Here is a 13379-nt window from a genome sequence, read left to right as displayed (position 1 = left end):
GTGGCAGCGGGAACCCGCCCTCCCCGGCGGCTGGGCGGGACCTGGTCCCCTGGGCCGGGGCGGGGCTCACCGAGCAGCTGTCCACGCCACCCTGCGGGAAGCCGGCACACAGCATGCGGCTGCTGATCTGCACTGGGTAGAAGCGGCGGCAGGTCTGCTCGCTGAGGAGGCGCACGGCCGCCTTCTGCAGCTGCCGCGCCATGGAGCCTGCGGGCGGGCGAGCGAGACGGGGCGGGTGGGGACCGCGTCCGGCAGCCCCCCGAGCCCCGCACCACCGCGGCCCCGGGCGCGCCTACCTCCTTCGCGCACCGAGCCCCAGCCAGTGATGACGCAGCGCGTGCCGTCTGGGGGTCGCGGCGCGGTCTCGGGTAGGCAGATGGGACGCACCAGGCGGCTGCGACGCACCGGCCCTGCCAGCTCCAGCAGCGCCACGTCGTAGTCGAGCGTGTAGAGATTGTAGAACGGGTGCTTGTAGATGCGCGCCACGCGCTCCAGCTGCCCCTCCGCGCCGCTCAGGAACGGCGTGCCTAGGAAGGCCGCCCACTGCTTGGGGTCCCCGTAGCTGCGGGGCGCGCGAGGACAGGCGTCGGCCCGAGCCCCCACGCCCCCGGCCCCTGCCCCTGCGGTGTCCCCCAGCGGCCGACTGGCACCCTGGGCAGGGTTCTTGGCCTCTTGGTCTCTGGCTGTCGGTCTGGGAATGGGCTCAGTCTCCCCCATCAGGCACCGAGGCGGCACCGGGAACTGCAGCCATCACCACCTAATATGAGCGCTCTGAAAAGGGGTCTAGTGGCCGTGAGAGTCCCGCCCCCCCGCCTGCCCTCCCCTTCTGACCTCCAGCCCTGCAGAGCCCAGAGCTGGGTGTCCCCTCTGGAAGACCGGACCCCTCGCCTGCCAGGGCTTGGGCCCTGGGGAGGGCAGCTTTCTACTGGGTGGGCTTTGGGGGGCTGGAGCCAAGTCCCAGGGGCGAGGGCTGGGGAAAGAAGTGACCCCAATGTTCCCGTGGGCTTAGCCTGGAGCTGGGGGGGGCCGCAGCTTCCGGGTTAGGTGGGGACCGCGGGGTAGGACTCAGCCTTCGCAGCCCCAGCCCCGTGTGGTCAGGCTAGGAGGTGGGTGGTCAGGGGAGGGCTGCAGGGAGCGAGGATGGGGAGATAGCGGGTGGGAGAAGTGGCCTGGGGCAGTGGGAGCCGGGGTTGGGGAGGGCACTCCCGGCAAAGGAGGGGGTCACGGTGCGTTTTCGGGCAACAGTTCGGTTCCGGGTGAGCTACAGACACGTGTAGGGGCATTTGGAGCGTTTGGGACTCACACGTCGAAGCAGTGCGCCGCCGACAGCAGCCACCTCTCTGCCACCAGCACGGCCCCGCAACGGTGTTCCCGGCGCCGCAGCCACAGGCTCACCTGCCACGGCCACTCCCCAAGGCCCGCTGCGCTGCCGCCCACAATCCTGGTGAGCGCGGCCGGCGCCAGGCCACAGTCTGCGGGGGAGCCAGGCGCGTGGGCAGGCGGACCCAGGGCACCTCCTCCACGAAGGCCCCCCTGGGCGCCGCCTCTCCGCGAATCCCCCTGGGAGCCCCAGGGAGTAGGTTGTGATGGGGGACCTATCCCAGGAAAACTCAGCAGGAAAGGACACTGGGCCTGCTGCTTGGTCTTTGGGCTTTTCTCAAATAACATTGGAAATGCATTTGTTTCCTATGACTTCAGTTTTGGGACCATACGTTTCCCCTGCCGGAGGCCCCTCTCATGGCAGCCTCCCACATCTCCGTCTTCCAGGAGTTCCCTCCCACCCCAAGGCCTTTGCACACACCAGGGCCCTGCCCCAGAGGCCCCAGCCCTGCCTTGGTGCCCTCTGCCTGGATCCCTGATCACCTCCAAGCCCTCCCCAGACGGTACCAAGCGCAAAGGCCTTCCTCAGAACACAGCTGTGGAAAGAATACGTGGGTGGTTTCCAGGGGGGCTTCAGGGACCCTGTTACCACCCATGGAGGGGGTCCCATACCCACCTGCTGTCTCCAGAGGGGCGTTTTCCTCCTCAGGGGCAAGCCCCCCCCCGCCCCCCGCCGCCCTCTATCACCACCCAGCTGGCTTCCCTGGGTCCCCCCCCCCGCCCCCGCCCCCGCCCCCCACCAACCGCCATCCAACCCGCAGCAGCTACCAAGGCCAGTAAGGGGAAATGCCAGTTCCCCACCAGCCTTGGCACCATCTGGCCCTGACATAAGACCAGGTGGCCTTGGAGAATCTGACAGCAGCCGCAGCCGCTGTCCTTGGGAACACCAGCTACCTCCACACAGAACCCGCCTGTATTTCAAGGGGGCCCTTCTCCACCTCTTTTGGGCCCAAAGAGATCCCACGCCATAGCTATTGAAAAAGTCAAAATCAGCTGAGACTGAGAAAGTGAGAGCCCCCAGGCTGCAGGGACAGACCTACATGAGGGCAGCTGCCAAGTTAGCAAGAAACACGCACCCAAGGACATGGCACAGCTGTGAACCATCAAAGCCCCTGCTTTCATTTTTTTTTTTTTTTTTAATTTTTTTAGAGACAGGCTGTGTCACCCAGGCTGGAGTATAATGGCATGATCTCGGCTCACTGCAGCCTCTGCTTCCTGAGCTCAAATGATTCTCCTGTCTCAGCCTCCCCAGTAGCTGGAACCACAGGCATGCACCATCACGCCTGGCTTTTTATTTATATTATTATTATCTAGCTGGAGTCTCACTCTGTTGCCCAGGCTGGAGTGCAATGGCACGATCTCGGCTCACTGCAACCTCCACCTCTGGGTTCAAGCGATTCTCCTGCCTCAGCCTCCCAAGTAGCTGGGATTACAGGCACCTGTCACCATGCCTGGCTTTTTTTATTTATTTTTTTGTAGAGATGGGGTTTCACCATGTTGGCCAGGCTGGCCTGGAACTCCTGACCTCAGGCGATCCACCTTGGCCTCCCAAAGTGCTGGGATTACAGGCATGAGCCACCGTGCCCAGCCAGAGAGGACGTTATGTCTTTTTCTTTCTTTTTTTTTTTTTTTTTTTGAGACAGAGTTTCGCTTGTTGCCCAGGCTGGAGTGCAGTGGCATGCAGCTCACTGCAAGCTCCGCCTCCCGGGTTCATGCCATTCTCCTGCCTTAGCCTCCTGCGTAGCTGGGACTACAGGCACCCACCACCACGCCTGGCTAATTTTTTGTATTTTTTCAGTAGAGACAAGGTTTCACCGTGTTCGCCAGGATGGTCTCGATCTCCTGACCTCTTGATCCGCCCGCCTCGGCCTCCCAAAGTGGATGACGTTATGTCTTGTTAGGCAGCCCAGGCTGATTAACATGGGACCCTCCACTCCCAGGGATCCCTCCGTCTCTCCCGGTACCTGGTAGCTGGGAGTGTGTGGTGGCCTCCGGGGCGTCTGGAAATGGCGTCTGTCCCCTAGCAGTGGTGCTCACGGCAGATAAGGTTGAGTTGGCAGGTTGGCCCGTCACCCTGCTGGCAGCCCCAGGGGTGGGTCTGCTGGGTGTGGCCCCCAGGACTGTGAGGCCAGCTGTCGTCCTGGGGCTGGTGGTGGCCAGCATCCTTGTGGTCGAGGAGGGAGACACGGGAAGGGGCTGGGAGGACATGATCTCCAGGATCCAGCCCTTTAGCCTGGTGATGCGCGTGTACACGCCTGGCTTCTTAACCTGAGCACAGCCAATACCCCAGCTCACGATCCCTGCCAGATAAAACACGCCAGGGGCCTCCTCGCAGGCCAGGGGGCCCCCAGAGTCACCCTAGAAAGGAAGGAAAGAGCACTGGTTGGTCCTCCAGGGACCCTCTCTTCCCAGCACTGCCATAGCCTCCTGCATTCCTACAGTGGGTGGGAGCCATCGAGGGCGGGGGGGCAGAGGGCACAGCGCAGGTCTGGAGACCTGACTGCAGCCCCGTGCCTGGCTGTGTGACCTGGAGTGAGTCACTTCTCCTCTCTGAGTTTCCATCATTCTTGCTTTTGTTTTGAGGAGGTAAAACAATGCAGAAAAACTCTAAAAATAACAGTAAGGCCAGGCGTGGTGGCTCACGCCTGTAATCCCAGCACTTTAGGAGGCCGAGGCGGGCAGATCACGAGGTCAGGAGATCGAGACCATCCTGGCTAACATGGTGAAACCCCGTCTCTACTAAAAATACAAAAATTAGCTGGGCGTGGTGGTGGGCGCCTGTAGTTCCAGCTTCTCGGGAGGCTGAGGCAGGAGAATGGCATGAACCTGGGAGGCGGAGCTTGCAGTGAGCTGAGACCGCACCACTGCACTCCAGCCTGGGCAACGGAGCAAGACTCCCTCTCAAAAAAAATAATAATAATAACAACAATAACAGCCATGAATAGTCCCACCACCTAGAAGTAGCCCCTGACCACTAGCTGCCAGGCTTATTTCTTTTCTTGAGGCGGAGTCTCGCTCTTGTTGCCCAGGCCGGAGTGCAGTGGCATGATCTCGGCTCACTGCAACCTCCACCTCCTGGGTTCAAGTGATTCTCCTGCCTCAGCCTCCCAAGTAGCTGGAACTACAGGCATAAGCCACAACGCCCGGCTAATTTTTGTATTTTTAGTAGAGATGGGGGCTTCACCACGTCGGCCAGGCTGGTCTTTCAACTCCTGACCTCAGATGATCCACCCACCTTGGCCTCCCAAAGTGCTGGGATTACAGATGTGAGCCACCTGGCCTGGCCTCAACATTCTTTTCAAGATAAAAAGCTAACTATTGTGAATTCCCCATTTATATAGAGAGTAAATAGTATAATAATAGATATTATAAATACCTATTATTCTATTTTTATTGTCAGATATAAAGAACAAGTATAATGAATATATAGGAAGAAAAGACTATGCAAGACACCGATCTCACAACACTCCTAGAAGACAGGCATTGCTATGCTTCCCACTTTACATATGGGGATCAGAGGCCCAGAGAGGTTGAGGCACTTGCCTGGGGTCACACAGTAGTTGAAGCAGGATTTGAACTCAGAAGTCTGGTTGAAGAACTTGGGCTAGGTAGGTTCCCATTGCAGGTTATTTACCACCTTCCTTTTAACTACTGTGTGTGAATGAGCATTTACACTGTCATTGATATTTTGTATTGATTAGTAATAATGGCATCTAACTTTGAGAGTTACTATTGAAATCTGATGCTTTTTTTTTTTTTTTTTTTTTTTGAGGTGGAGTCTTGCTCTGTTGCCTGGGCTGGAGTGCAGTGACATGATTTCGGCTCACTGTGACCTCCGCCTCCTGGGCTCAAGCAATTCTCCTGCCTCAGCCTCCCGAGTAGCTAGAATTACCGGCACCTGCCACCATGCCTGGCTAAATTCTTGTAGTTTTTTAGTAGAGACAGGGTTTCGCCATGTTGGCCAAGCCAGTCTTGAACTGCCTACCTCAGGTGATCTGCCTGCCTTGGCCTCCCAAAGTGCTGGGATTACAGGCATGAGCCACTGCACCCGCCCTTCTTTGTTTTTTGAGATAGGGTCTTGCTGTGTCACCCAGGATGGAGTGCAGCCGTGTGATCACAGTTTACTGCAGCCTAGACACCTGGCCTCAAGAGATCCTCCCAGTTCAGCTGCCCAAGGAGCTGGGACCACAGGCGCCTGCCACTCTGCCTGACAATTTTTTTTTTTTAATTTTTGTAGAGACGGGGTCTCACTATGTTGTCCAGACTGGTCTTGCAATCCTGGCCTCGACTGATCCTACCTCAGCCTCCTGAAGCACTGGAATTACAGGCATGAGGCACTGCACCCAGCCTGAAAATTAACCTGTCTGTGTGTGCACGGTTGAGCCTTCAGAAATCTGGGCATGGTGGCTATTGCCGGGTGCAGTGGCTCAGGCCTGCCATCCTAGCAGTTTGGGAGGCTGAGGCGGGCGGATCACCTGAGGTCAGGAGTTCGAGACCAGCCTGGCCAACATGGTGAAACCACGTCTCTACTAAAAATACAAAAATTAGCTGGACGTGGAGGCACATGCCTGTAGTCCCAGCTACTCCAGAGGCTGAGGCAGGAGAATCACTTGAACCCAGGAGGAAGAGGTTGCAGTGAGCCGAGATCACGCCACTACACTCCAGCTTGGGCAACAGAGCAAGACTCCATCTCAAAAAAAAAAAAAAAAAGGAAAAAGAAAAATCTAGGCTGGGTACAGTGGCTCACGCCTGTAATCCTAGCACTTTGGGAGGCCCAGGTGGGCAGATCACGACATCAGGAGATCGAGACCATCCTGGCCAACATAGTGAAACCCCGTCTCTACTAAAAATAGAAAAATTAGCTGGGCATGGTGGCACGTGCCTATAATCCCAGGTACTCGGGAGGCTGAGGCAGGAGACTCGCTTGAACCTGGGAGGCGGAGGTTGCAGTGAGCCAAGATCGCACCACTGCACTCCGGCCTGGGTGACAGAGCCAGACTCCGTCAGAAAGAAAGAAACAGAAAGACAGAGAGAGAGAGAGAGAAGGAAAGGTAGGGAAGGAAAGGGAGGGAGGGAAGGGAAGGAAAGGGAAGGAAAGGGCGGGAGGGGAGGGAAGGAGAGGGCGGGAGGGAAGGGAAGGAGAGGGCGGGAGGGAAGGGAAGGAGAGGGCGGGAGGGAAGGGAAGGAGAGGGCGGGAGGGAAGGGAAGGAGAGGGCGGGAGGGAAGGGAAGGAGAGGGTGGGAGGGAAGGGAAGGAGAGGGCGGGAGGGAAGGGAAGGGGAGGGAGGGAAGGGAAGGAAAGGGAGGAAGGAAAGGGAGAGAGGGAAGGAAAGGAAAGGGAGGGAGGGAAGGAAAGGAAAGGGAGGGAAGGGAAGGGAGGGAGGGAAGGAGAGGGAGGGAAGGGAAGGAAAGGGAGGGAGGGAAGGGAAGGAAAGGGAGGGAGGGAAGGGAAGGAGGAGAGGGAAGGAGAGGGAGGAGAGGGAAGGAGAGGGAGGAGAGGGAAGGGGAGGGAGGGAAGGAAAGGGAGGAAAGGAAAGGGAGGGAGGGAAGGAAAGGGAGGGAAGGGGGAAGGAAAGGGAGGGAGGGGGGAAGGAAAGGGAGGGAGGGAGGGAAGAAGAGAGAGGGAAGGGAAGGAGAGGGAGGGAGGGAAGGGAAGGAGAGGGAGGGAGGGAAGGGAAGGAGAGGGAGGGAGGGAAGGGAAGGAGAGGGAGGGAAGGGAAGGAGAGGGAGGGTGGGGAGGGTAGGGAAGGAGAGGGAGGGTGGGGAGGGAAGGGGAGGGAAGAAGAGGGAGGGAAGAAAAGGGAGGGAGGGAAGGAAGGGGAGGGAGGGAAGGGAAGGAAAGGGAGGGAGGGAAGGGAAGGAAAGGGAGGGAGGGAAGGGAAGGGAAGGAAAGGGAGGGAGGAAAGGGAAGGAAAGGGAGGGAGAGAAGGGAAGGAAAGGGAGGGAGGGAAGGAAAGGGAGGGAGGGAAGGAGAGGGAGGGAAGGAAAGGAAAGGTAGGGAGGGAAGGGAAGGAAAAGTAGGGAGGGAAGGGAAGGTAGGGAGGGAAGGGAAGAAAAGGGAGGGAGGGAGGGAAGGACACGGAGGGAGGGAAGGAAAGGGAGGGAGGGAAGGGAGGAAAGGAATGGAAGGAAAGGCAGGGAGGGAAGGAAAGGGAGGGAAGGGAAGGGAGGGAGGAAAGGAAAGGGAGGGAGGGAAGGAAAGGAAAGGGAGGGAGGGAAGGAAAGGAAAGGGAGGGAAGGGAAGAAGAGAAAGGGAAGGGAGGGAAGGAAAAGGAGGGAAGGAGGGAGGGAAGGAAAAGGAGGGAAGAAACAGGAGGGAAGGAGGGAGGGAAAGAAAGAAAGGAAAAAAATCTAGGTCTGCACACAAAGAACTGCTGGGTGAACGGCTGTGGGCATTTCATGGAAATATTGCCCGCTTTCCCCCTTTGAATGCTTACCTGGCAGGAGTCGACTTTGCCTTCCAGGAAGCCTGCGCAGATCATGCGGTCTGTGAGGGAGAAGTTGTAGAGCACACTACAGGTTTTCTGGTCTATGATGCCCACAGACGCCTTCTGCAGGAGCTCGGGCTTGGTGGCTACCAGGGAAAGAGCCAGAAAGGCCGCTTGCACAGTGATCATCAGAGCAGCTCCAGTTCCGCTCCGATAACAGCCCGAGATGCAGCATCCCCACCCCACAGACAAAGAAACCAGGGCTCACAGAGTTGCAGGAATCTCACAAAGCCACAGAGTGAGGAGGAGGTGGGCCTGATTCCCCACTCAGAGCGCAAGAGTCTCCCCACTGTCCCCATGGGGCTGCCGCCCTAGCACCTGGGTAAGGTGTAGGAGGCCATTCTGAGGTCAAGAGAAGCATTAACTGTTGGAGTGGGAGGGGTCTCGGGATAGACTAGCGCAAGCAAGCACCAGTGAGCATTTGCTTTTTTTGTTTTTTGAGACAGGGTCTTGCTCTGTTGCCCAGGCTGGAGTGCAGTGGCATGATCATGGCTCACTGCGGCCTTGAACTCCCAGGCTCAAGTGATTCTCCTGCCTCAGCCTCCTAAGTAGCTGGGACTACAGGCATGTGCCACCATACTCAGCTAATTTTTAATTTTTCTATTATTATTTTTTTTTTTGAGATGGAGTCTCGCTCTGTCACCCAGGCTGGAGTGCAGTGGCACAATCTCAGCTCACTGCAGCCTCTGCCTCCCAGATTCAAGCAATTCTCCTGCCTCAGCCTCCCGAGTAGCTGGGATTACAGGCATGCATCACCACACCCGGCTAATTTTTGTATTTCTAGTAGAGACGGGGTTTCACCATGTTGGCCAGGCTGATCTCAAACTCCTGACCTCAAATGATCCACCCTCCTGGGCCTCCCAGAGTGCTGGGATTACAGGTGTGAGCCACCGCATGTGGCCGCCAGCAAACATTTTCTATAAATGGTCAGAGAATTAAATATTTTCAGCTTTAAGGGCCAGTCTCTGTTCCAAGTATTTAACTCTGCTGCTATTGCAGGAAAGCAGCCATAGACAATCTGTTGATGTGTGAACATGGCCCCTGTTCCAATAAAATTTTGTTTATACAAACAGGCAACAGCCAGATTTTGCCCCCAGATGGAATGGGGAAGTGAGAGGTGTGTGGGCAGTGGGACCAAAGACAAAGGGATCAGCCACAGAGGTCCCTGTGCAGTGGAATTGGTTTAGGGTCCAGGTAACAGATGCCCATCCTGACCCTCCCCAGGCCAGGCCCTGGAGAATAAATCCACCGTTCCCCTCGATGGGGCAGCGCTCACCATTTCCTTCCTGCGTATTTCCCCATCCGGAGATCATGCACTTCCGGCCCACAGGGAACTTCTGGATGGCCAGGGGCAGGCAGACAGGCTGGATGTATTTGTTGAAGGCCAGGGGGCTGGCCAGCTCCAGGACAGCCAGGTCGAAGTCCAGGATGCCAGGGTTGTAGAGGGGGTGCAGCACTACCCGCCGCAGCCCGATCTTCACCGGGCTCCCGCCCAGGCCCAGGAGGGACGCAGTGCCCAGGTGGGCCCGAACCTGCTCCACCTTCGTGCTATGGAGACAGGGCCCTCAGACATGCCTGCCCTCCAGCACATGCCCGCCTTCTTGGGGAGGGACAGGGCTGATGCACACCCCCAGGAAGCCACACAGGGCTGCCTGGGCCCCAGGACCATCCTCTGACCCTCGGCTCCAGGGAGGAGGACCAGGTAAAGAGGGGCTGCTGGGCTCCTCCTGAAAAGGATCCCAAGCTGGGGGACCTCGGACAAGTCAGGGGACCCTCAGGCTTCATTTTCTACACCTGTGCCAATGCCCCCCCAACCCCCTACAGCTTTATGAGTCTCTTTTTTGTTGAGACAGGGTCTCGCTCTGTTGCCCCAGATGGAGTGCAGTGGCACCATCAGGCTCACTGCAGCCTCGACCTCCTGGGCTCAAGCAATTCTCCTGCCTCACGCTCCTGAGTAGCTGGGACCACAGATGCGGGCCACCATGCCTGGGAATCTCCAAGATAAACGCTGCCTGGGTAGCAAGCAATGGGGAAGGAACCCTCCTCCCCCTCCCCTGGTTAGGCCCTGTTTGTCCTTAGAAGCCTTGGCACCAGCTCCCTCCTGTCTCTCAGCTGCCCTCAGGAGAGGAAGGGCTGCTCCCCAGGGGGTCCATGCAGCAGCCCCAGCAGGATGGTTTCTGACAGGGAGGGGCTGGTGAGGAGGGGAAGCCGGGCAGCCTTCCTGGAGGAGGCAGGCCTTACTGGTTGAAGCAGTGGGCGGCAGACAGCAGCCAGCGGTCCCCCACCACGGTTGCTCCGCAGAAGTGCCGGGACCCTTCCTTCAGGCTGACCTGCCAGGGCACCTCCCCGGAGGCAGCTCCAAACCCGCCCACGACCCGGGTGGGCTTCTCCATTGCAGGCCTGGCCCCACATTCTGGAAGGAGGACACAAGACCAGGTCTGGGGATCTTGGCCTGCTCGGGTGGGAGCATCCGGTGGGGTGGTCCCAGGACACCGGTTGCAGCCAGGCCCTGAAGATGCCGCAATCCCTCCCGTTCCACACAAGAAGCTGTGGAGGCTTCAAGGTGTCCGTAGTTTGCCCAAGGTCTTGCAGCAAGTTCGTGGCCTCGCTCGGGGGACAGAAGTTAAGAAAGCAACATACAGCGGCCCAGTCAGCCCGAGGACCCCCCGCAACGGACCCCACCACAGACCCACAGCCCACAAAGCCAGGTTTATGGCCTCCTTGCAAAGACGGGGCTGCACTCCAGGAGACCCATGGGGCGGCTGAGAAAAGGAAGGGTACGATTGTTAGGGGGTTTCGGAACAGAGTGTGGGGTGTAGGTGAACTGAAATGAAGCATGGCCGGGCGCGGTGGCTCATGCCTGTTATCCCAGCACTTTGGGAGGCCAAGGCGGGCAGATCACCTGAGGTCAAGAGTTCGAGACCAGCCTGGCCAACATGGCGAAACCCCGACTCTACTAAAAATACAAAAACTAGCCAAGCATGGTGATGGGCACCTGTAATCCCAGCTATTCAGGAGGCTGAGGCAGGAGAATCACTTGAACCGGGAGGTGGAGGTTGCAGTGAGCCAAGATCACACCACTGCACTCCAGCCTGGGACAAGAGTGAAACTCCGTCTCAGAAAAAAAAAAAGAAAAAAGGGATGCAACTAACAGTTTTTGGAAACAGAGATACAGTCCTACAAGTTTTCTTTTTTCTTTTTTTTTTTCGAGATGGAGTTGTGCTCTTGTTGCCCGGGCTGGAGTGCAGTGGCACCATGTCACCGTATTGGCTCACTGCAACCTCCGCTTCCTGGGTTCAAGTAATTCTCCTGCCTCAGCCTCCCAAGTAGCTGGGATTACAGGTGCCCTCTACCATGCCCAGCTAATTTTTAGTATAGACGGGGTTTTGCCATGTTGGCCAGGCTGGTCTTGAACTCCTGACCTCAAGCGATCTGCCCACCTCTGCCTCCCAAAGTGTGCGATGACAGGCACGAGCCACCGCACCCTGCCAGTCCTACAAGTTGGGTACAAACTATTTGAAAATACAATAGAAAGTATTCCAGACTGGGCGTGGTGGCTCACACCTGTCATCCCAGCATTTTGGGAGGCTGAGGCGGGCAGATGATGAAGTCAGGAGTTCGAGGCCAGCCTGACCAACATGGGGAAACCCCGTCTCGACTAAAAATACAAAAATTAGCCGGGTGTGGTGGCAGGTGCCTGTAATCCCAGCTGTTCGGGAGGCTGAGGCAGGAGAATCACTTGAACCCGGGAGGCGGAGGTTGCAGTGAGCCGAGATCACGCCACTGCATTCCAGCCCGGGCGACGGAGCAAGACTGCATCTCAAAAAAAAAAAAAAAAAGTATCCCATTGATAGATCACCATAGTTAACAAGACATGGGCAAGACCTGTGGACAGAAAGATACCATGAGGGTACACGCAACGTAAGATGGGAATAAACGGATACACATGTGACCTTTCCTTGAACAGGAAGATCCAAAATTATGAAGATACTATGACGATATCCATTCTCCCTAAATCAAGATAGGCACGTACATCATCTTCTACCTTTCTGCCCCGAAAATACCTTGTAGCTTAGGAACGGTGACCCAGTCAAGAGGCACGGTGCTGAGGGCCTGCATGGATTTGGTGGGGGTGCTGACCACAGGGCTCTCAGGACTGGTGGGCCAGGCTGTGCTGGGGGCGGCAGGGGCAGGAGCCACCGTGGGGGCCAGAGGTATGCTGGCTTTGGTGGTGGCCTCCAGGATCCAGTCACGTAGCCTGGTGACTCGCGCATAGACCCCTGGACGCCGGGCTTCCGCACACCCGATTCCCCAGCTCACGATGCCAGCCAGAAAGAACCGGCCAGAGGGCTCCTCGCAGACCAGGGGTCCTCCTGAGTCACCCTAGGAAACCAACACACACCCTCAGGATGGGTCGGCAGCAGCCAGTCCAAACACCAGTGCTACGAGGCCCAAGAAGGAGCTCTGAGCTGGGACAGCCAGGACCTCTCTCCACACAAGCTCACATAGCACCTGGGGCTGATCATTCATATCTCAGAACCTGTTTCCTCTTCTGTGGAGGGAAAAAAAACAAAACCCAAGACAGTTGGACTATAGGATCTCTAAGATGTCTTTCAGTCCTACTTCTGGCAGGCCAAAACGTGACCCAAATAAATAACATCCCCTCCTCTTCTTAACTCAGTAGATCTTTGATAATGTCACCACTTGCTTAGGCTGGCAGTATGGCTGCCACACGGGTGCCTCCATATATCTCACTGGTAGCTGCAGCATTGCTCCCAAAGTGCTCATCTGCTGTCACTCATCCGGCCTCACCATTTTTTACCTTCCCATATCCAGTTCACCCTGACTCTTACATTCTGTGTATCATTTTTTTGTTTGTTTTTGTTTTTGAGACAGAGTGTTGCTCTGTTGACCAGGCTAGAGTGCAATGGCGTGATCTCGGCTCACTGCAACCTCCGCCTCCCAGGTTCAAGCAATTCTCCTGCCTCAGCCTCCCAAGTAGCTGTGATTATAGGCACGCATCACCACGCCCGGCTAATTTCTTGTATTTTTAGTAGAGACGGGGTTTCACCATGTCGGCCAGGCTGGTCTTGAACTCCTGACCTCAAGTGATCTGCCCGCCTCAGCCTCCCTAAGTGCTGGGATGACAGGCGTGAGCCACCGTGCCTGGCCGACTCTTACATTCTTAAACACGAGCCCTCTCATTAGTTCCTAGCATTTTCTCCAGATTCTGGTTTCAATATGGCAATCTAAGCACATGTAGCAGTCTCCCCCATCTTTTCCTCACCCACCAGGCCTTAGAAACAAGAGCAAAGGTATACACAAAAAAGACAGGAATCCACAGCCATGCTTAAAAAATTAGGCAGGAGAGATCCCCGGTTGTGGACCAGAAACCGTGAAGACTCACGAGAGGCTGACAGAGGAAGTGGCAGCCCAGCCCATGTGCAGAAGCTCAAGACAAAAGAGAAAGCTTTCTCAAGAGGACCTGGGTTGGTTGGGGTAGAAAAGGGAT

General features: G+C 56.9%; 1 protein-coding gene across 1 annotated transcript in view; it reads right to left on the bottom strand.

Moving 5' to 3' along the window:
- TMPRSS9 (transmembrane serine protease 9) overlaps window positions 1–13379 on the bottom strand; it is a 67905-nt gene that overhangs the window by 699 nt on the left and 53827 nt on the right. The window contains exons 11-18 of the mRNA XM_063599764.1: window positions 11932–12250; window positions 10109–10280; window positions 9144–9415; window positions 7817–7953; window positions 3345–3738; window positions 1304–1472; window positions 297–562; window positions 71–207 (exon numbers count right to left, since the gene is read on the bottom strand). Of these exons, the coding sequence (XP_063455834.1) occupies window positions 71–207; window positions 297–562; window positions 1304–1472; window positions 3345–3738; window positions 7817–7953; window positions 9144–9415; window positions 10109–10280; window positions 11932–12250 (1866 nt within the window). The remainder of the gene's footprint in view (window positions 1–70; window positions 208–296; window positions 563–1303; window positions 1473–3344; window positions 3739–7816; window positions 7954–9143; window positions 9416–10108; window positions 10281–11931; window positions 12251–13379) is intronic.

The sequence above is a fragment of the Pan paniscus genome, chromosome 20 (assembly GCF_029289425.2).
Source record: "Pan paniscus chromosome 20, NHGRI_mPanPan1-v2.0_pri, whole genome shotgun sequence".
Classification (NCBI taxonomy): Eukaryota; Metazoa; Chordata; class Mammalia; order Primates; family Hominidae; genus Pan; species Pan paniscus.
Note: the sequence above shows the minus strand (reverse complement) of the source record. Positions and strands in the feature narration are given on the sequence as shown.